This window comes from Anomaloglossus baeobatrachus, chromosome 1 (genome assembly GCF_048569485.1).
Source record: "Anomaloglossus baeobatrachus isolate aAnoBae1 chromosome 1, aAnoBae1.hap1, whole genome shotgun sequence".
In the NCBI taxonomy this organism is placed as follows: Eukaryota; Metazoa; Chordata; class Amphibia; order Anura; family Aromobatidae; genus Anomaloglossus; species Anomaloglossus baeobatrachus.
In genome coordinates this window covers 18108062-18129587 of record NC_134353.1, presented here as the reverse complement: position 1 = coordinate 18129587, position 21526 = coordinate 18108062, and the positions used below count along the sequence as shown (strand labels likewise).

Below are 21526 nucleotides of genomic sequence, written 5' to 3'. Positions count from 1 at the left end.
ACAGGCCCAAATCATCACTGCTCTAGAGGAGATCTGTATGGAGGAATGGGCCAACATACCACGCACAGTGTGTGCCAACCGGAGGAATGGGCCAACATACCACCAACAGTGTGTGCCAACCGGAGGAATGGGCAAACATACCACCAACAGTGTCTGCCAACATACCACGCACAGTGTGTGCCAACATACCACGCACAGTGTGTGCCAACTTACCACGCACAGTGTGTGCCAACCTTGTGAAGACTTACAGAAATGTCGAAATCAGACGCGGTGATTTTCTGGATTTGTTTTCTCATTTTGTCTCTCATAGTTGTGGTCACCTCTGATGTCAATAACAGGCAAATCTCATCTTTATAAGGGGGAGACCTTGGGCTGAACAAAGACTTTTTTCCCCACTGTTACATAGGACTGCAGGTCTAGTAGTAGTCAGTGTAGGTGTTCGGTGGTGTCTGGGCAGGCGGTTGTAGCAGAGCTGAGTGTGCTTCCTCCCGGGGGATGCTTGCTCCAGCCTCCTCCTACATCTGGGGCGGCAGCTGTATGAGGCAGCGCTGAGCTGGGAGTTTCTGCCCAGAGGAAGCGAGGATCATTCTGCAGCCAGAGGAAAACCAAGAATGAGCTCCACTTCAGAGGAGAGCGAAAACTTTCCCCCTCGCAGCCAATAAACTGGATCCAAGGAACTACAGGAACCTCAAGAGCAGCGAAAACCCGTCCAGAAGTGTCCGGCGGACCTCGAAACCTGAGGTAGTGTGAGCTGAATATGGGGGATCATCGCCTCTGTCCGTGGTGCATGGTCACATAATGCGGAGACTGTGGGGGTCGGCAGCGTCTGCGACATTACACGACGAGGTACGAGGTGTCTACTCGCTACCGTATCCTCCATACTGACAGACTCATGCAGCGACCGCGGAAATGTCGTTACCGTGCGATCGTGGAAATATCACTGTTGTACGATCGTGGAAATATCATTGTTGTACGATCTTGAAAATGTCACTGCCATGCGACTGTGGAAATGTCACTCTCGTACGATCGTGGAAATATCACTGTTGTATGATCGTTGAAATATCACTGTTGTACGATCTTGAAAATGTCACTGCCATGCGACTGTGGAAATGTCACTCTCGTACGATCGTGGAAATATCACTGTTGTATGATCGTGGAAATATCATTGTTGTACGATCTTGAAAATGTCACTGCCATGCGACTGTGGAAATGTCACTCTCGTACGATCGTGGAAATATCACTGTTGTATGATCGTTGAAATATCACTGTTGTACGATCTTGAAAATGTCACTGCCATGCGACTGTGGAAATGTCACTCTCGTACGATCGTGGAAATATCACTGTTGTATGATCGTGGAAATATCATTGTTGTACGATCTTGAAAATGTCACTGCCGTGCGATTGTGGAAATGTCACTCTCGTACGATCGTGGAAATATCACTGTTGTACGATCGTTGAAATATCACTGTTGTACGATCTTGAAAATGTCGCTGCCATGCGACTGTGGAAATGTCGCTGCTATGCGACCACGGAAATGTCGCTGCCGTGTGATCGTGGAAATGTCACTGTCGTGCGATCGTGGAAATGTCGCTGTCGTGCGATCGCGGAAATGACGCTGCCGTGTAATCGTGGAAATGTCGCTGTCGTGCGATCGTGGAAATGTCACTGCCGTGCAATCGCGGAAATGACTCTGCCGTGCAATCGTGGAAATGTCGCTGTTGTGCAACCGTGGAAATGTCGCTGTCGTGCGATCGTGGAAATGTCGCTGCCGTGCGATCGTGGAAATGTTGCTGTCGTGTGATAGTGGAAATGTCGCTGCCGTGCGATAGTGGAAATGTTACTTCCATGCGATCGTGGAAATGTCGCTGTCGTGCGATCGTGGAAATGTCGCTGTTGTGCGACCGCGGAAATGTCGCTGTTGTGTGATCGTGGAAATGTCACTGCCGCACAATGGCGGAAATGTCACTGCCGTTGGATCGTGGAAATGTCACTGCTGTTGGATCGTGGAAATGTCACTGCCTTGCAATCGTGGAAATGTCGCTGTCGTTGGATCGTGGAAATGTCACTGCCGTGCGATCGTGGAAATGTCACTGCCGTGCGATCGTGGAAATGTCACTGCCGTGCGATCGCGGAAATATCGCTGCTCATGCAATCGTGGAAATGTTGCTACCCATGCAACCATTTACTGCTCGTGCAATCGTGGAAATGTCACTGCCGTGCGATCGTGGAAATGTCGCTGCCGTGTGATAGTGGAAATGTCGCTGCCATGCGATAGTGGAAATGTCGCTGCCGTGCGATAGTGGAAATGTCGCTGCCGTGCGATCGCGGAAATATCGCTGCTCATGCAATCGTGGAAATGTTGCTACCCATGCAACCATTTACTGCTCGTGCAATCGTGGAAATGTCACTGCCGTGCGATCGTGGAAATGTCGCTGCCGTGTGATAGTGGAAATGTCGCTGCCATGCGATAGTGGAAATGTCGCTGCCGTGCGATAGTGGAAATGTCGCTGCCGTGCGATCGTGGAAATGTCACTGCCGTGCGATCGTGGAAATGTCGCTGCCGTGCAATCGTGGAAATGTCGCTGCCATGCGATCGTGGAAATGTCGCTGCCGTGCAATCGTGGAAATGTTGCTACCCATGCAACCATTTACTGCTCGTGCAATCGTGGAAATGTCACTGCCGTGCGATCGTGGAAATGTCGCTGCCGTGTGATAGTGGAAATGTCGCTGCCATGCGATAGTGGAAATGTCGCTGCCGTGCGATAGTGGAAATGTCGCTGCCGTGCGATCGCGGAAATATCGCTGCTCATGCAATCGTGGAAATGTTGCTACCCATGCAACCATTTACTGCTCGTGCAATCGTGGAAATGTCACTGCCGTGCGATCGTGGAAATGTCGCTGCCGTGTGATAGTGGAAATGTCGCTGCCATGCGATAGTGGAAATGTCGCTGCCGTGCGATAGTGGAAATGTCGCTGCCGTGCGATCGTGGAAATGTCACTGCCGTGCGATCGTGGAAATGTCGCTGCCGTGCAATCGTGGAAATGTCGCTGCCATGCGATCGTGGAAATGTCGCTGCCGTGCAATCGTGGAAATGTCGCTGCCGTGCGATCGTGGAAATGTCGCTGCCGTGCAATCGTGGAAATGTCGCTGCCGTGCAATCGTGGAAATGTCGCTGCCGTGCAATCGTGGAAATGTCGCTGCCGTGCAATCGTGGAAATGTCGCTGCTGTGCAATAGTGGAAATGTCGCTGCCGTGCAATAGTGGAAATGTCGCTGCTGTGCAATAGTGGAAATGTCGCTGCCATGCGATCGTGGAAATGTCGCTGCTGTGCAATAGTGGAAATGTTGATCCCTGTACAACCGTTATTACCGTACCAGGACGATACGGTCATGAACATGTGCGCAGAATATTGGCGCAGACTGATGTTTACAGACAGCCCCGTAATGACGGCTGTGCTCAATCACGGCCATATGGGAATGATTGTGTGGAATCAGCCGCTCAGTCTCTCGGTTTCTCGCTGTCGGGGTCTCGCACGTTCAGAGCTTAAAAATCTTTGTATTGAATAAGATTTCAATGTCCGACCTTAAAGCAAAACATAGGTGGCGACAGAGCGGCGGCGTACAGTATCATAGTGCGACCAACAGATCACACTATACAAAGACCACCGTCCCCCATAATGGTGCTCCAGAGCGGCCGACAAACAGCGACGGAGCTGCTCCACCAACTATTACCACGAGCAGGGACCACATTCCGGTGAAAAGTGACACCACGCTCTGCACACTACACAGCAGGAGACATGAGTACCAACACAGCACCAATCTACTAAGTAAATATATTTCTATTGGTGCTATTTACATGAATTTCTCACCAGATGTCGGTAACAACCCATCCAATCCACACAGCCAAAGAAATCACCATAAATTATGTGTAATAATGAGAAAGGACACCGGAAAAAGTATTGAACATATCACTGAAATGTATTTAATACTTGATACATTCTCCTTTGTTGGTGATGAAGCTTCCAGACGCCTCCTCTATGGAGACACTAGTCGCCTGCATTGCTCAGGTGGATTTTGGCCCATTCTTCCGCACACACTCCTCACATCCTGTATGGAGACACTAGTCGCCTGCATTGTTCAGGTGGATTTGGTCCATTCTTCCACACACACTCCTCACATCCTGTATGGAGACACTAGTCGCCTGCATTGTTCAGGTGGATTTGGTCCATTCTTCCGCACACACTCCTCACATCCTGTATGGAGACACTAGTCGCCTGCATTGTTCAGGTGGATTTGGTCCATTCTTCCGCACACACTCCTCACATCCTGTATGGAGACACTAGTCGCCTGCATTGCTCAGGTGGATTTTGGCCCATTCTTCCGCACACACACTCCTCACATCCTGTATGGAGACACTAGTCGCCTGCATTGCTCAGGTGGGTTTTGGCCCATTCTTCCGCACACACTCCTCACGTCCTGTATGGAGACACTAGTCACCTGCATTGCTCAGGTGGATTTTGGCCCATTCTTCCGCACACACACTCCTCACATCCTGTATGGAGACACTAGTCGCCTGCATTGCTCAGGTGGGTTTTGGCCCATTCTTCCGCACACACTCCTCACGTCCTGTATGGAGACACTAGTCACCTGCATTGCTCAGGTGGATTTTGGCCCATTCTTCCGCACACACACTCCTCACATCCTGTATGGAGACACTAGTCACCTGCATTGTTCAGGTGGATTTGGTCCATTCTTCCGCACACACTCCTCACATCCTGTATGGAGACACTAGTCACCTGCATTGCTCAGGTGGATTTTGGCCCATTCTTCCGCACACACACTCCTCACATCCTGTATGGAGACACTAGTCGCCTGCATTGCTCAGGTGGGTTTTGGCCCATTCTTCCGCACACACTCCTCACGTCCTGTATGGAGACACTAGTCACCTGCATTGCTCAGGTGGATTTTGGCCCATTCTTCCGCACACACTCCTCACATCCTGTATGGAGACACTAGTCGCCTGCATTGCTCAGGTGGATTTTGGCCCATTCTTCCGCACACTCCTCACATCCTGTATGGAGACACTAGTCGCCTGCATTGCTCAGGTGGATTTTGGCCCATTCTTCCGCACACACTCCTCACATCCTGTATGGAGACACTAGTCACCTGCATTGCTCAGGTGGATTTTGGGCCATTCTTCCGCACACACTCCTCACATCCTGTATGGAGACACTAGTCACCTGCATTGCTCAGGTGGATTTTGGGCCATTCTTCCGCACACACTCCTCACATCCTGTATGGAGACACTAGTTACCTGCATTGCTCAGGTGGATTCTGGCCCATTCTTCCGCACACACTCCTCACATCCTGTATGGAGACACTAGTCGCCTGCATTGCTCAGGTGGATTTTGGCCCATTCTTCCGCACGCACTCCTCACATCCTGTATGGAGACACTAGTCCCTGCATTGCTCAGGTAGATTTTGGCCCATTCTTCCGCACACACTCCTCACATCCTGTATGGAGACACTAGTCCCTGCATTGCTCAGGTAGATTTTGGCCCATTCTTCCGCACACACTCCTCACATCCTGTATGGAGACACTAGTCCCCTGCATTGCTCAGGTGGATTTTGGCCCATTCTTCCGCACACACTCCTCACATCCTGTATGGAGACACTGGTCGCCTGCATTGCTCAGGTGGATTTTGGCCATTCTTCTGCACACACTCCTCACATCCTGTATGGAGACACTAGTCACCTGCATTGCTCAGGTGGATTTTGGCCCATTCTTCCGCACACACTCCTCACATCCTGTATGGAGACACTAGTCACCTGCATTGCTCAGGTGGATTTTGGCCCATTCTTCCGCACACACTCCTCACATCCTATATGGAGACACTAGTCACCTGCATTGCTCAGGTGGATTTTGGTACATTCTTCTGCACACACTCCTCACATCCTGTATGGAGACACTAGTTACCTGCATTGCTCAGGTGGATTTTGGCCCATTCTTCCGCACACACTCCTCACATCCTGTATGGAGACTCTGGTCACCTGCATTGCTCAGGTGGATTTTGGCCCATTCTTCCACACACACTCCTCACATCCTGTATGGAGACACTAGTCGCCTGCATTGCTCAGGTGGATTTTGGCCCATTCTTCCGCACACACTCCTCACATCCTGTATGGACACACTAGTCGCCTGCATTGCTCAGGTGGATTTTGGCCCATTCTTCCGCACACACTCCTCACATCCTGTATGGACACACTAGTCGCCTGCATTGCTCAGGTGGATTTTGGTCCATTCTTCCGCACACACTCCTCACATCCTGTATGGAGACACTAGTTACCTGCATTGCTCAGGTGGATTCTGGCCCATTCTTCCGCACACACTCCTCACATCCTGTATGGAGACACTAGTCACCTGCATTGCTCAGGTAGATTTTGGACCATTCTTCCGCACACACTCCTCACATCCTGTATGGAGACACTAGTCACCTGCATTGCTCAGGTGGATTTTGGCGCATTCTTCCGCACACACTCCTCACATCCTGTATGGAGACACTAGTCGCCTGCATTGCTCAGGTGGAGTTTGGTCCATTCTTTCTCACACACTCCTCACATCCTGTATGGAGACACTACTCGCCTGCATTGCTCAGGTGGATTTTGGCCCATTCTTCCGCACACACTCCTCACATCCTATATGGAGACACTAGTCATCTGCATTGCTCAGGTGGATTTTGGTCCATTCTTCCGTACACACTCCTCACATCCTGTATGGAGACACTAGTCACCTGCATTGCTCAGGTGGATTTTGGCCCATTCTTCCGTACACACTCCTCACATTCTGTATGGAGACACTAGTCATCTGCATTGCTCAGGTGAATTTTGGTCCATTCTTACACACACACACCTCACATTCTGCAGGTCCCGGCTCCTTCTGAGCATTCGTTCCTTCCAGACATTTTCTATTGGATTCAGCTCTGGTGATCGGCTCAGCCATTCCAGCAGATTTATTTTCTTTCTCTGAAAACAGTTGAGTTTCCTTGGATGTGTGTTTGGGATCATTTTCTTGCTGAAATGTCCACCCTCGTTTCATCTTCATCATCCTCATAGATTGCAGCAGAATATCAGGAATGTCTCTGTACATTTGTCCATTCATCCTTCTTTCAATCATATGAAGTTTGCCAGTGCCACATGCTGAAAAACTTACCCCCACCATGATGTTCCCACCTCCACACTTCACTGTTGATGTTTGGGGATGATTTGCCTTTTGGACTCTAAACATGGTGTGTATTATGTCCTCCAAAGAGTTGATTTTATACTATATTCTCCAGTATTTCACCGGCTTATTTAAATGTAGTTGAGTAAACGTTAAACACTCTTGAACCTGCTTTTTGAACAGCAATGGAGTCTTGTACTGTGAGCATGCATACAGGAGCGTGCATACAGGAGCGTGCATACAGGAGCGTGCATACAGGCCACAAGGGAAGGGGGTGCATTACTTATTGTTTTCCGTAAAACAATTGTACCTGCTCATTCCAGGTCTTTCTGTAGCCTCCACAGTTGCTCCTTGTCTCTTAGACAACTCTTATGATAATTCTTTTCACTCCTCTGTCTGAAATCTTGCTGAGAGCACCTGTTTGTGGCCGGTTTATGGTGAATTTTGTCTTCTTTCCACTTCCAGTTTATGGCCCCAACACTGCTCACTTGAACCTTCCGTAGTTTAGAAATGTTTCTGCAACCAATGCCATCAGTCTGTTTTGCACCAAAAAAAAGTTTATAAAGGTCTTGAAACAGCTCCTTGGTTTTACCCATCATGAGATGTTTCTTGTGTGGCACCTTGGTAATGAGACACCTTTTTACAGTATCTGCCATCAGTTGAACCAGCTGGTATTATTTTTCACTAAGTGGCAGGATTGCTTCCTAATTCCTGATAGATTTAAGCTGGTGTCAGGACTTTCCAGGGATTTTTGCACCTGTTTCTTCATGTTGCTGCAGGCTGTAGGGTTGTCAGAGGAGGTGGGTCTTCAGGTTCCTTTTGAAAGTCCCCACGGTAGGCGAGAGTGTGGTATGTTATGGTAGAGAGTTCCAGAGTATGGGGGAGGCACGGGAGAAATCTTGTATGCAATTGTGGAATTGTGGGAAGAGAAGATAAGAGAGAAGCGGAGAAGGAGATCTTGTGAGGATCTGGGGTTGCATGCAGGTAGGTACCGGGAGACTAGGTTACAGATGTAGGGAGGAGACAGGTTGTGGATGGCTTTGTATGTCATGGTTAGTGTTTTGAACTGGAGTCTTTGGGCAATGGGAAGCCAGTGAATGGACTGGCAGAGAGGAGAGGTCCGGGAGTAGCGGGGGGACAGGTTAATTAGTCGGGCAGCAGAGTTTATGATAGATTTTAGGGGAGTAAAAGTGTTAGAAGGAAGGCCACCAGGAGGTTGCAATAGTCCAGGTGGGAGATGATGAGGGCATAAACTAGTGTTTCTGCAGAATATTGGATAAAGAATTGGCTTTGGCAGGAAGTGCAAAGGGCTTGGATGTGTGGCTTGAAGGAGAAAGCAGATTCAAGGGCTACCCCCAGGCAGTGAGCAGGTGGGACTGGGGAGAGTGAGCAGCCTTTGACTTTGATGGATATGTTAGGTAGGGTGGTAGACTGAGGAGGAGGAAAGATAATTCTGCTTTCTCCAAGTTAGGTTTTAGAAATCAAGCAGAGAATAAGGCTGAAATGACAGACATACATTGTGGGATTCTGGTTAGTATGGAGGTGATGTGAGGTCCAGAGAGGTAGATCTGCGTATCATCAGCATAGAGATGATACTGGAAGCCGTGGGACTCTATGAGCTGTCTCAGGCCGAAGGTGTAAATGGAGAACAGCAGGGGTCCAAGAACTGTACCTTGGGGGACACCGACAGATAGGGGGTGAGATGAGGAAGTGCTGTGAGAGAGGGAAACGCTGAAAGTCCAGTCCGTTAGATATGAAGAGTGCTGTCATTATTATTCAGAGTGCTGTCATTGTGATTCGCTGTGTTGGCATTGTAATTCACGGTGTTGGCATTGTAATTTGGAGTGCTGTCATTATGATTTGGAGTGCTGTCATTATGATTCAGAGTGCTGTCATTTTGATTTGGAGTGCTGTCATTGTGATACACGGTGTTGGCATTGTAATTTGGAGTGCTGGCATTGTGATTTGGAGTGCTGGCATTGTGATTTGGAGTGCTGGCATTACGATTTGGAGTGCTGGCATTGTGATTTGGAGTGCTGGCATTACGATTTGGAGTGCTGGCATTGTGATTTGGAGTGCTGTCATTTTGATTTGGAGTGCTGTCATTGTGATACACGGTGTTGGCATTGTAATTTGGAGTGCTGTCAATGTGATTTGGAGTGCTGGCATTGTGATTTGGAGTGCTGTCTATGTGATTTGGAGTGCTGGCATTGTGATTTGGAGTGCTGGCATTGTGATTTGGAGTGCTGGCATTGTGATTTGGAGTGCTGGCATTGTGATTTGGACTGCTGGCATTGTGATTTGGATTGGTGCCATTAAGATTTGGAGTGCTGGCATTGTGATTTGAAGTGCTGGTATTACGATTTGGAGTGCTGGCATTACGATTTGGAGTGTTGGCTTTACGATTTGGAGTGTTGGCATTACGATTTGGAGTGTTGGCATTACGATTTGGAGTGTTGGCATTACGATTTGGAGTGTTGGTATTACGATTTGGAGTGTTGGTATTACGATTTGGAGTGTTGGCATTACGATTTGGAGTGCTGGCATTACGATTTGGAGTGTTGGCATTACGATTTGGAGTGCTGGCATTACGATTTGGAGTGTTGGCATTACGATTTGGAGTGTTGGCTGGACAGCAATCAAAGGTTTTAAGACATGTTTCTATATAAACAGAAATATTAAAAACTTCCAGAACTGTTATCTATATCATAATAAAGCTTAATTGAAATAGGACTGCGCACATCCCGGTGGCGCTCTCTGTTTCTCCGCGCTTCCTCCAGTTCTGGGGCATCTCTCCACTTCCCCTAGTTCTGGTGCATCTCCCCGCTTCCTCCAGACATCTCCCCGCTTCCTCCAGACATCTCCCCGCTTCCTCCAGTTCTGGTACATCTCCCCGCTTCCTCCAGTTCTGGTGCATCTCCCCGCTTCCTCCAGTTCTGGTGCATCTCCCCGCTTCCTCCAGTTCTGGTGCATCTTCCCGTTTCCTCCAGTTCTGGTGCATCTCCCCGCTTCCTCCAGTTCTGGTGCATCTCCCCACTTCCCTCAGGTCTGGTGCATCCTCCCGCTTCCTCCAGGTCTGGTGCATCTCTCCACTTCCCCCAGACATCTCCCCGCTCCCTCCAGTTCTGGTGCATCTCCCTGCTTCCTCTAGACTTATTGCATCTCCCTGCTTGTTCCAGTTCTGGTACATCTCCCCACTTCCCCAGTTCTGGTGCATCCCCCGCTTCCTCCAGCTTTGGTGCATCCCCCGCTTCCTCCAGTTCTGGTGCATCTCCCGCTTCCTCCAGTTCTGGTGCATCTCCCCGGTTTCTCAAGTTCTGGTGTATCTCCCCGCTTCCTCCAGGTCTGGCGCATATCCCCGCTTCCTCTATGTCTGGTGCATTTCCCTGCTTCCTCTAGCCTTGATGCATCTCCCTGCTTGTTCTAGTTCTGGTACATCTCCTCACTTCCCCCAGTTCTGGTGCATCCCCCGCTTCCTCCAGCTCTGGTACACCTCCCGCTTCCTCCAGCTCTGATGCATCTCCCTGCTTCCTCCAGTTCTGGTGCAACTCCCCGCTTCCTCCAGGTCTGATGCATCTCCCCGCTTCCTCCAGTTCTGATGCATCTCCCTGCTTCCTCCAGTTCTGGTGCATCTCCCCGCTTCCTCCAGTTCTGGTGCATCTCCCCGCTTCCCCCAGATATCTCCCCGCTTCCTCCAGCTCTGATGCATCTCCCCGCTTCCTCCAGTTCTGGTACATCTCCCCGCTTCCTCCAGATATCTCCCCGCTTCCTCCAGTTCTGGTGCATCTCCCCGCTTCCTCCAGTTCTGGTGCATCTCCCCGCTTCCCCCAGATATCTCCCCGCTTCCTCCAGCTCTGATGCATCTCCCCGCTTCCTCCAGTTCTGGTACATCTCCACGCTTCCTCCAGATATCTCCCCGCTTCCTCCAGCTCTGATGCATCTCCCCGCTTCCTCCAGTTCTGGTACATCTCCACGCTTCCTCCAATTCTGGTGCATCTCCCCGCTTCCTCCAGCTCTGGTGCATCTCCCCGCTTCCCCCAGATATCTCCCCGCTTCCTCCAGCTCTGATGCATCTCCCCGCTTCCTCCAGTTCTGGTGCATCTCCCCGCTTCCTCCAGCTCTGGTGCATCTCCCCGCTTCCTCCAGTTCTGGTGCATCTCTCCGCTTCCTCTAGTTCTGGTGCATCTACCTGCTTCTTCCAGCTCTGGTGCATCTCCCCGCTTCCTCCAGCTCTGGTGCATCTCCCGCTTCCTCCAGCTCTGGTGCATCTCCCTGCTTCTTCCTGCCATGGTAAATCTCCCCGTTTCCTCTAGTTCTGGTGCATCTCCCTGCTTCCTCCAGCTCTGGTGCATCTCCCTGCTTCTTCCAGCTCTGGTACATCTCCCCGTTTCCTCTAGTTCTGGTGCATCTCCCTGCTTGTTCCAGTTCTGGTGCATCTCCCCGTTTCCTCTAGTACTGGTGCATCTCCCTGCTTGTTCCAGTTCTGGTGCATCTCCCCAGCTCTGGTGCATCTCCCCACTTCCTCTAGACTTATTGCATCTCCCTGCTTGTTCCAGTTCTGGTACATCTCCCCACTTCCCCCACTTCTGGTGCATCCCCCGCTTCCTCCAGCTCTGGTGCATCCCCCGCTTCCTCCAGTTCTGGTGCATCTCCCCGCTTCCTCCAGCTCTGGTGCATCCCCCACTTCCTCCAGCTCTGGTGCATCCCCCGCTTCCTCCAACTCTGGTGCATCCCCCGCTTCCTCCAGTTCTGGTGCATCTCCCCACTTCCCCCAGTTCTGGTGCATCTCCCCGCTTCCTCCAGTTCTGGTGCATCTCCCCGCTTCCTCAAGTTCTGGTGCATCTCCAGGCTTCCTCCAGTTCTGGCGCATATCCCCACTTCCCCCAGTTCTGGTGCATCCCCCGCTTCCTCCAGTTCTGGTGTATCTCCCCGCTTCCTCCCGACATCTCCCCGCTTCCTACAGCTCTGATGCATCTCCCCGCTTCCTCCAGTTCTGATGCATCTCGCCGCTTCCTCCAGTTCTGGTGCATCTCGCCGCTTCCCCAGACTTCTCCCCGCTTCCTCCACCTCTGATGCATCTCCCTACTTCCTCCAGTTCTGGTGCATCTCCCTGCTTCCTCCAGCTCTGGTGCATCTCCCTGCTTCTTCCAGCTCTGCTGCATCTCCCCGCTTCCTCTAGTTCTGGTGCATCTCCCTGCTTCTTCCAGTTCTGGTGCATCTCCCCGCTTCCTCTAGTTCTGGTGCATCTCCCTGCTTCTTCCAGCTCTGGTGCATCTCCCCGCTTCCTCCAGCTCTGGTGCATCTCCCCGCTTCCTCTAGTTCTGGTGCATCTCCCTGCTTCTTCCAGCTCTGGTGCATCCCCCGCTTCCTCTAGTTCTGGTGCATCTCCCTGCTTCTTCCAGCTCTGGTGCATCTCCCGCTTCCTCCAGCTCTGGTGCATCTCCCAGTTTCCTCTAGTTCTGGTGCATCTCCCTGCTTGTTCCAGTTCTGGTGCATCTCCCCGCTTCCTCTAGTTCTGGTGCATCTCCCTGCTTCTTCCAGCTCTGGTGCATCCCCCGCTTCCTCTAGTTCTGGTGCATCTCCCTGCTTCTTCCAGCTCTGGTGCATCTCCCTGCTTCTTCCAGCTTTGGTACATCTCCCAGTTTCCTCTAGTTCTGGTGCATCTCCCTGCTTGTTCCAGTTCTGGTGCATCTCCCCGTTTCCTCTAGTTCTGGTGCATCTCCCTGCTTGTTCCAGTTCTGGTGCATCTCCCCAGCTCTGGTGCATCTCCCCACTTCCTCTAGACTTATTGCATCTCCCTGCTTGTTCCAGTTCTGGTACATCTCCCCACTTCCCCCACTTCTGGTGCATCCCCCGCTTCCTCCAGCTCTGGTGCATCCCCCACTTCCTCCAGTTCTGGTGCATCTCCCCGCTTCCTCCAGCTCTGGTGCATCCCCCACTTCCTCCAGCTCTGGTGCATTCCCCGCTTCCTCCAACTCTGGTGCATCCCCCGCTTCCTCCAGTTCTGGTGCATCTCCCCACTTCCCCCAGTTCTGGTGCATCTCCCCGCTTCCTCTAGTTCTGGTGCATCTCCTCGCTTCCTCAAGTTCTGGTGCATCTCCAGGCTTCCACCAGTTCTGGTGCATATCCCCACTTCCCCCAGTTCTGGTGCATCCCCCGCTTCCTCCAGTTCTGGTGTATCTCCCCGCTTCCTCCAGACATCTCCCCGCTTCCGACAGCTCTGATGCATCTCCCCGCTTCCTCCAGTTCTGATGCATCTCGCCGCTTCCTCCAGTTCTGGTGCATCTCGCCGCTTCCCCAGACTTCTCCCCGCTTCCTCCACCTCTGATGCATCTCCCTACTTCCTCCAGTTCTGGTGCATCTCCCTGCTTCCTCCAGCTCTGGTGCATCTCCCTGCTTCTTCCAGCTCTGCTGCATCTCCCCGCTTCCTCTAGTTCTGGTGCATCTCCCTGCTTGTTCCAGTTCTGGTGCATCTCCCCGTTTCCTCTAGTTCTGGTGCATCTCCCTGCTTGTTCCAATTCTGGTGCATCTCCCCACTTCCTCCAGTTCTGGTGCATCTCCCCGCTTCCTCTAATCCTGGTGCATCTCCCCGCTTTCTCTAGACTTATTGCATCTCCCTGCTTGTTCCAGTTCTGGTACATCTCCCCACTTCCCCCAGTTCTGGTGCATCCCCCGCTTCCTCCAGCTCTGGTGCATCCCCCGCTTCCTCCAGTTCTGGTGCATCTCCCCACTTCCCCCAGGTGGTCTGGTGCATCTCCCCGCTTCCTCCAGCTCTGGTGCATCCCTCGCTCCCTCCAGTTCTGGTGCATCTCCCCACTTCCCCCAGTTCTGGTGCATCTCCCCGCTTCCTCCAGTTCTGGTGCATCTCCTCGCTTCCTCAAGTTCTGGTGCATCTCCCCTCTTCCTCCAGGTCTGGTACATCTCCCTGCTTCCTCCAGGTCTGGTGCATCTCCCCACTTCCTCTAGCCTTGGTGCATCTCCCTGCTTGTTCTAGTTCTGGTACATCTCTCCACTTCCCCCAGTTCTGGTGCATCCCCCGCTTCCTCCAGCTCTGGTGCACCTCCCGCTTTCTCCAGTTCTGGTGCATCTCCCCGCTTCCTCCAGACATCTACCCGCTTCCTTCAGCTCTGGTGCATCTCCCCGCTTCCTCCAGCTCTGGTGCATCTCCCCGCTTCCTCCAGCTCTGTGCATCTCCCTGCTTGTTCCAGTTCTGGTACATTTCCCCACTTCCCCCAGTTCTGATGCATCTTCCCACTTCATCCAGCTCTGGTGCATCTCCCCGCTTCCTCTAATTCTGGTGCATCTCCCTGTTTGGTCCAGTTCTGGTGCATCTCCCCGCTTCTTCCAGCTCTGGTACATCTCCCCGCTTCTTCCAGCTCTGGTGCATCTCCCCGCTTCTTTCAGCTCTGGTGTATCTCCCCGCTTCTTTCAGCTCTGGTGCATCTCTCCACTTTTTCCAGCTCTGGTGCATCTCCCCACTTGTTCCAGTTCTGGTGCATCTCCCCGCTTCCTCTAATTCTGGTGGATCTCTCTGCTTTCTCCAGCTCTGGTGCATCTCCCCGCTTTCTCTAGTTCTGGTGGATCTCCCCACTTCCCCCAGTTCTGGTGCATCCCCCGCTTCCTCCAGCTCTGTTGCACCTCCCGCTTTCTCCAGTTCTGGTGCATCTCCCCGCTTCCTCCAGACATCTCCCCGCTTCCTTCAGCTCTGGTGCATCTCCCCGCTTCCTCCAGCTCTGGTGCATCTCCCCGCTTCCTCCAGCTCTGTGCATCTCCCTGCTTGTTCCAGTTCTGTTACATCTCCCCACTTCCCCCAGTTCTGATGCATCTCCCCGCTTCTTCCAGCTCTGGTGCATCTCCCCGCTTCCTCTAATTCTGGTGCATCTCCCTGTTTGGTCCAGTTCTGGTGCATCTCCCCGCTTCTTCCAGCTCTGGTGCATCTCCCCGCTTCTTCCAGCTCTGGTGCATCTCCCCGCTTCTTTCAGCTCTGGTGCATCTCTCCACTTTTTCCAGCTCTGGTACATCTCCCCACTTGTTCCAGTTCTGGTGCATCTCCCCGCTTCCTCTACTTCTGGTGGATCTCTCTGCTTTCTCCAGCTCTGGTGCATCTCCCCGCTTTCTCTAATTCTGGTGGATCTCTCCGCTTTCTCCAGTTCTGGTGCATCTCCCTGCTTCCTCCAGCTCTGGTGCATCTTCCCGTTTCCTCTAATTCTGGTGCATCTCTCTGCTTTGTCCAGCTCTGGTGCATCTCCTCACTTGCCACAGTTCTGGTGCATCTCCCCGCTTCTTTCAGCTCTGGTGCATCTCCCTGCATCCTCTAATTCTGGTGCATCTCTGCGCTTTCTCCAGCTCTGGTGCATCTCCCCGCTTCATCCAGGTATGGTTCATCTCCCCACTTCCTCCAGCTCTGGTGCATCTCCCCACTTCTACCAGCTTTGGTGCATCTCCCCACTTCTACCAGCTCTGGTGCATCTCCCCACTTCCTCTAATTCTGGTGCATCTCCCCACTTCCTCTAATTCTTGTGCATTTCTCCGCTTCCCCAGCTCTGGTGCATCTCCCTCCTTCCTCCAGCTCTGGTGCATCTCCCCGCTTCCTCTAATTCTGGTGCATCTCCCCGCTTCCTCCAGGTCTGGTGCATCTCCCCGCTTCCTCCAGCTCTGGTGCATCTCCCCGCTTCCTCCAGGTCTGGCGCATCTCCCCGCTTCCTCCAGGTCTCGTGCATCTCCCCGCTTCTTCAAGCTCTGGTGCATCTCCCCGCTTCCACCAGGCTGGCGCATCTCCCCGCTTCCTCCAGGTCTGGTGCATCTCCCCGCTTCCGCTAATTCTGGTGCATCTCCCCACTTCCTCTAATTCTGGTGCATCTCCCCGCTTCCTCCAGCTCTGGTGCATCTCCCCGCTTCCTCTAATTCTGGTGCATCTCCCCGCTTCCTCCAGCTCTGGTGCATCTCCCCGCTTCCTCCAGCTCTGGCGCATCTCCCCGCTTCCTCCAGGTCTGGTGCATCTCCCTGCTTCTTCAAGCTCTGGTGCATCTCCCCGCTTCCTCCAGGTCTGGTGCATCTCCCCGCTTCTTCAAGCTCTGGTGCATCTCCCTGCTTCCTCCAGGTCTGGCGCATCTCCCCGCTTCCTCCAGGTCTGGCGCATCTCCCCGCTTCCTCCAGGTCTGGTGCATCTCCCCGCTTCCTCTAATTCTGGTGCATCTCCCCGCTTTCTCCAGCTCTGGTGCATCTCCCCGCTTCCTCCAGGTCTGGCGCATCTCCCCGCTTCCTCCAGGTCTGGTGCATCTCCCTGCTTCTTCAAGCTCTGGTGCATCTCCCCGCTTCCTCCAGGTCTGGTGCATCTCCCCGCTTCTTCAAGCTCTGGTGCATCTCCCTGCTTCCTCCAGGTCTGGCGCATCTCCCCGCTTCCTCCAGGTCTGGCGCATCTCCCCGCTTCCTCCAGGTCTGGTGCATCTCCCCGCTTCCTCTAATTCTGGTGCATCTCCCCGCTTTCTCCAGCTCTGGTGCATCTCCCCGCTTCCTCCAGGTCTGGCGCATCTCCCCGCTTCCTCCAGGTCTGGTGCATCTCCCTGCTTCTTCAAGCTCTGGTGCATTTTTTTTCTCATACTGCGATTGGCAGCGAATCTTACATTACAAGTCTATGGAGCGTGGGACACATCGGACGGCACTCGGATGACATCAGTACGATATACACAGAGACAGTGGAGAAGATGGAGAAATTACTCTCCCCATCTACTCCCCACCTGGGCTCCGATTCTCACGTGAGAGACTCTGATCACACTGACTGACACTCGGTCACACTCACAGTGGAGTCTGAGCCGAGAGTCAGTAGAAGATCGCATTGGACGATATCCGCCAATGTGACCCCAGCCTTATACTGTGATCAGTGACGTGTGGACCCCCCAGTGACTCTCACTTCCTACACCTTAACCTTGCAAACTGCTGCAGGTGGTTCTTTACGTATTTCTAGCAGCACCCTTGTGATGTCTGGACGGCTCGGATGTGGATTTTCAGCTTTGAAGGTAAAATAACCCTGTATCTTTATTTTTAGGACATGGCAACGTTGCTGGACAGCAGAATGGGAACGCTGCAAATAGGTAAGAGAACCCCCTGCTGATAATAAACCACACCACTGCTCAACTAAATCATGCCTCTACCCGCCTAAGCCACATCCCTGCTGAATAAACATACCCCTGCTGAAAATATGCCACACCCCTCCTCAACTGAACCCCACCTCTGCCTATCTGAGTCAAACTCTTGTTGAAGAGCCACACCCCTGTCCATTTGAGCCAAAATCCTGCTTAAATAAACCACACCCTTGAGCAATGGAATAACACCCCTGATCAACCTCTGCTCAACTAATCCATACCCCTGCTCTGTTTAATGTAAGTGTTACGCCCCTGAGGCTTCGGTCGCCACAGGGTACTGCACCTCACTTATGGTGCAGTGCTCAACCCGGATCTAAAGGAGGTCGATACCAGTTTCACCATTTACACAACTCAACACACAACTAGGTTGCCCTCTCCACTGGGGACCGGGCTAGGGTAGGGTCGTAAAGCAGTCTCCAAACACGGGGGGAAGCCACCCACTAGTGACAGGGACCCAGGGGAGGAGCAGCCACCAGGGGGAGTTAGGAGCCAACACAACAGTTGGAGAATTCTCCAGCAGGAGAGGAAAGGAGCAGACGGTCTGACCGGTGGCTCTGGTGGGACACAGGAGTTCATACAGTTGCCGAGGGGATAGCTTCACTGCTCCCTCAGAGCCGGCGCCACACAAGGTGCAGGACCCTAGGGAAGATCATTTTCCAAGTTAGTTTTCTAGAATCTGCAGGGACGGGGAGATTGCAGGTCTCCCTGGCCAAGATAGAGCCTGAAAGCATAGTGCAATATAGGATTCGGGGACAGGCCCCATTGCGGAGCCGCGGCACCAGCAAGGAGACAAGAGTTTTACTTGACACGGACTGGGGTTCCCCAAGTAGCTTTAAGCCATGGTGATCCAACTGACAAAGCGCTAGGACTGACCTCTAAAGAGATCCGGGTTCGATGGGGCCCATCACGGCAGTGGCCAGGACTTCAGCGGAAGCAACTGGGTTACTTCAAAGACACCTGGAACCGCAGCAGCCAACTAGGACCCATATTACCGGCGCCCCGCGCCTCGGCGGCAAAGGCCCCCGCCATCACTACTCTCCTCATCATCCCTCCACCTGTGGGGAGCGATACCGTCTTTGCTGCTACTACCATCCACCTCGGAGGACAGCGACAGCAGCGGCGGCTAATCCCTGGCCGCATACCACAGGTGGCGTCACGACATTCATCCACCATCCTCTTCCCTTCTATTGGTGTACACCTCGGGGCACGAAACTGGGCAGGCCACTGTAACATCTCAGACCTCCGCACCGGCCCGGTGATGAGTAAAACAGGTACAGGACCCGACCTAGACCCCCTGGGTGCTACATAAGCATACCCCTTCTGCCAGGCCACACGTTACATAGATTTCTGCCTAACAGATGTCTACTCCTCTTGAGTCAATGTTGTAACTTCTTCGGCAGCATACTGGGAAAAGTAACCAAAACCATCAATTCTGAAGTAATTGAAGTGGATTATACTGAAGCTACAATGCTCCACAGCAGCACAGATGATTTTAGGACATGAATTACCTGTGAGAAATGTTTCTAGTGGAAGAAAAAAGGTTCCCGAGTAGCAAAGAGCATTTTTTGGGGGGAATATTTGGAGGACACTTTGTATCCTGATGATCTATCCATTACTATGACCCCGTCTTCTTCTAGAATAAATATGGGTCTAGGACGGTTCCTCGCTCGGGGTGCGTCCGATGGCAGAGGAAACGTCCGTACAATGGAGCGCACATCTGTACCTCGTCCTATAATGCAGAAATCATGAATTTTGTGCTGCCAGATGGAAGATCTCACCCACACCACCCCAAGAAGGGCCAGAGATGGAGCCGAGCAGCAGGGAGGGGAAAATGTTTATTCTGGAGGCCACAGAAAAAGCAGGCAGCCGGGGAGAGCGCAGATAGCAGCCGCTGATAAGAGGAAACCTATAGGAAGGTATTTCCTTCTCCTCCTTTCTCAGAGGATGTTTGGAGAGAAAAGGAACAGAATGACAACGCCCAACTTCCCTGTACTGAGGGCTGGGGCCCGGGCGTCCACCGGCCGCAGGGTCACCGCAGGCAGGGGGATGTCACCGAAATTACAATTACAGCCGGGTGCATATAGTGCAGAATTACAGCATAGCCATGTACATATAGTGCAGAATTACAGCATAGCCATGTGCATATAGTGCACAATTACAGCATAGCCATGTGCATATAGTGCACAATTACAGCATAGCCATGTACATATAGTGCAGAATTACAGCATAGCCATGTACATATAGTGCAGAATTACAGCATAGCCATGTGCATATAGTGCACAATTACAGCATAGCCATGTGCATATAGTGCAGAATTACAGCATAGCCATGTGCATATAGTGCAGAATTACAGCATAGCCATGTACATATAGTGCAGAATTACAGCATAACCATGTACATATAGTGCACAATTACAGCATAGACATGTGCAGATAGTGCACAACTACAGCATAGACAAGTAAATATAGTGCACAATTACAAAATAGCCATGAACAGTGCACACTTAGAGCATAACCATGTACTAGCAGAGCATAGCCATTTATTGTATGTACTGTACATATCTAGAGAATAGCCATGTACAGTGCAAAGTTGGAGCATAGCTATACACAATAATGATAAAAATGATGTACACCTTCTTTGCATCCTATGTTTTTACATGTAAGGACTAGAGATGGGCGACCCTTCAGATGTTCGGGTTCGTCCGGTCCAGCTGGATTTTTTCAAAAAATCAGATTCGAGACTGGAACATCTGCCCAGATGCTGAACCCCATATAAGTAAATGGGTAACCGAAAATTGTGCTGTAAAATGGTAATGGAGGGGGGGGGGGTCGGGGGATCTGAGCAAGTATCCCACGCGCAGTAACACTATTTCCGGGTCCGCTCATTAAACCTCATACATATTTACTGTGTGTGATTGGTTGCAGTCTGACCACGCCTCCACCCTGTGACTACATCTGTGATAAATTGGCATAGGGTTCCCCCATATTATGATACTCAGTGCTGATAAAGCTTATAGATACAGGCTGCAGCCCCCAACCCTGCGCTTATCTTGGCTGTGTTTCAAAATAAGAGGAAAAGCATGCGGCTTTTTTTTTTTTAATTATTTAAATGTATAATAAAAAAATGGCATGGTTTCCCCAATTTTGATACCCAGCCATAACAAAGCCAACAGCTGGGGGCTGGTATTCTCAGGCTGGGGAGGTCAATGGTTATTGGGGCCCCCAGCCAAACAATAGCAGCCTACAGTCACCCAGAATTGTCGCATCCAATAGATGTGACAATTCCAGCACTTTACCCAGCTCATGACGATTGGCAAGGTACAGTGGCAATCAAGGTAATATAAGGTGTTAATGACAGCTCACAGCTGTCACTAAGCCCCAGATTTATAATAGGGAGGGTCTATGAAACCCCCCCTATTACTAATACTGTGAGTAAGTTTCTTGGCAGAATTCTATACCAAAACGGCGTCAATTCCTTTTTTGTGCGGGCTTTTTTGTCAAGGGATGCAGATTTGGTGCTGAATTTTATGCATCAATTCCTGCACCAAATCTGCATATTCTGGCAAAAAACCAAAGCTTTCTGCAAGGAGATGCAGGACTCAATGAACTGAATGAGTTCACCTGAGGTGAGGTCACTAAATTCAATCAGTTCCCCTGAGGTGAGTTTACCTGCGGTCACAGGTGGGGGACCATGGGAACCTTCAGCTGTGACTGCCGATAAACTAAGTGATGTCACCACTCACAGCAGCTGCTCAGTCCATTTCTGCCTGAAGCCACAGCAGGCGGTCTTGTTTTCTAATGTGCCTATGCTGTCACTTCAGTATGTAGCAGAGCCGGGATCATCGTGAGACCTCATGTGGACTACATCGGAACTGGGTGTTTAGGGTTAATAAATTGGAGAAAGACTTTTTCTGTATTTGATTTCAAATAAAGGATTTTTCCGGTGTTACTGGTCACTTCTTTTCACTTACAGTACTAGTAATGGAATGGGCGTCTCATAGACACCTTCCATCACTAATCTAGAGCTTAGTGGTCGCTGTGTGTCATTAACCCCTTATTACTCCAACTGCCACCGCACCAGGGCAATGGGGAAGAGCTGGAAAAGTGCAGACAATATCAATTCTAATGGATTCTACAATTTTGGGCAGCTGCAGGCTGCTATTTTT

At 51.6% G+C, this 21526-nt stretch overlaps 1 protein-coding gene across 4 annotated transcripts in view; it reads left to right on the top strand.

Annotated features, from left to right (window-relative positions):
• Positions 1-599: 599 nt before the first annotated feature.
• HSPA12B (heat shock protein family A (Hsp70) member 12B) overlaps positions 600-21526 on the top strand; it is a 54791-nt gene continuing 33864 nt past the window's right edge. For 3 of the 4 annotated variants that reach the window (XM_075346038.1, XM_075346030.1, XM_075346021.1), the window contains exons 1-2: positions 600-741; positions 17265-17310. Coding sequence is in view for 2 of the 4 variants with exons in the window: in XM_075346030.1 (XP_075202145.1) it covers positions 17268-17310 (43 nt within the window). In the remaining 2 variants the exon portion in view is untranslated. The remainder of the gene's footprint in view (positions 742-17264; positions 17311-21526) is intronic. The other variant, XM_075346048.1, reaches the window with a different exon arrangement.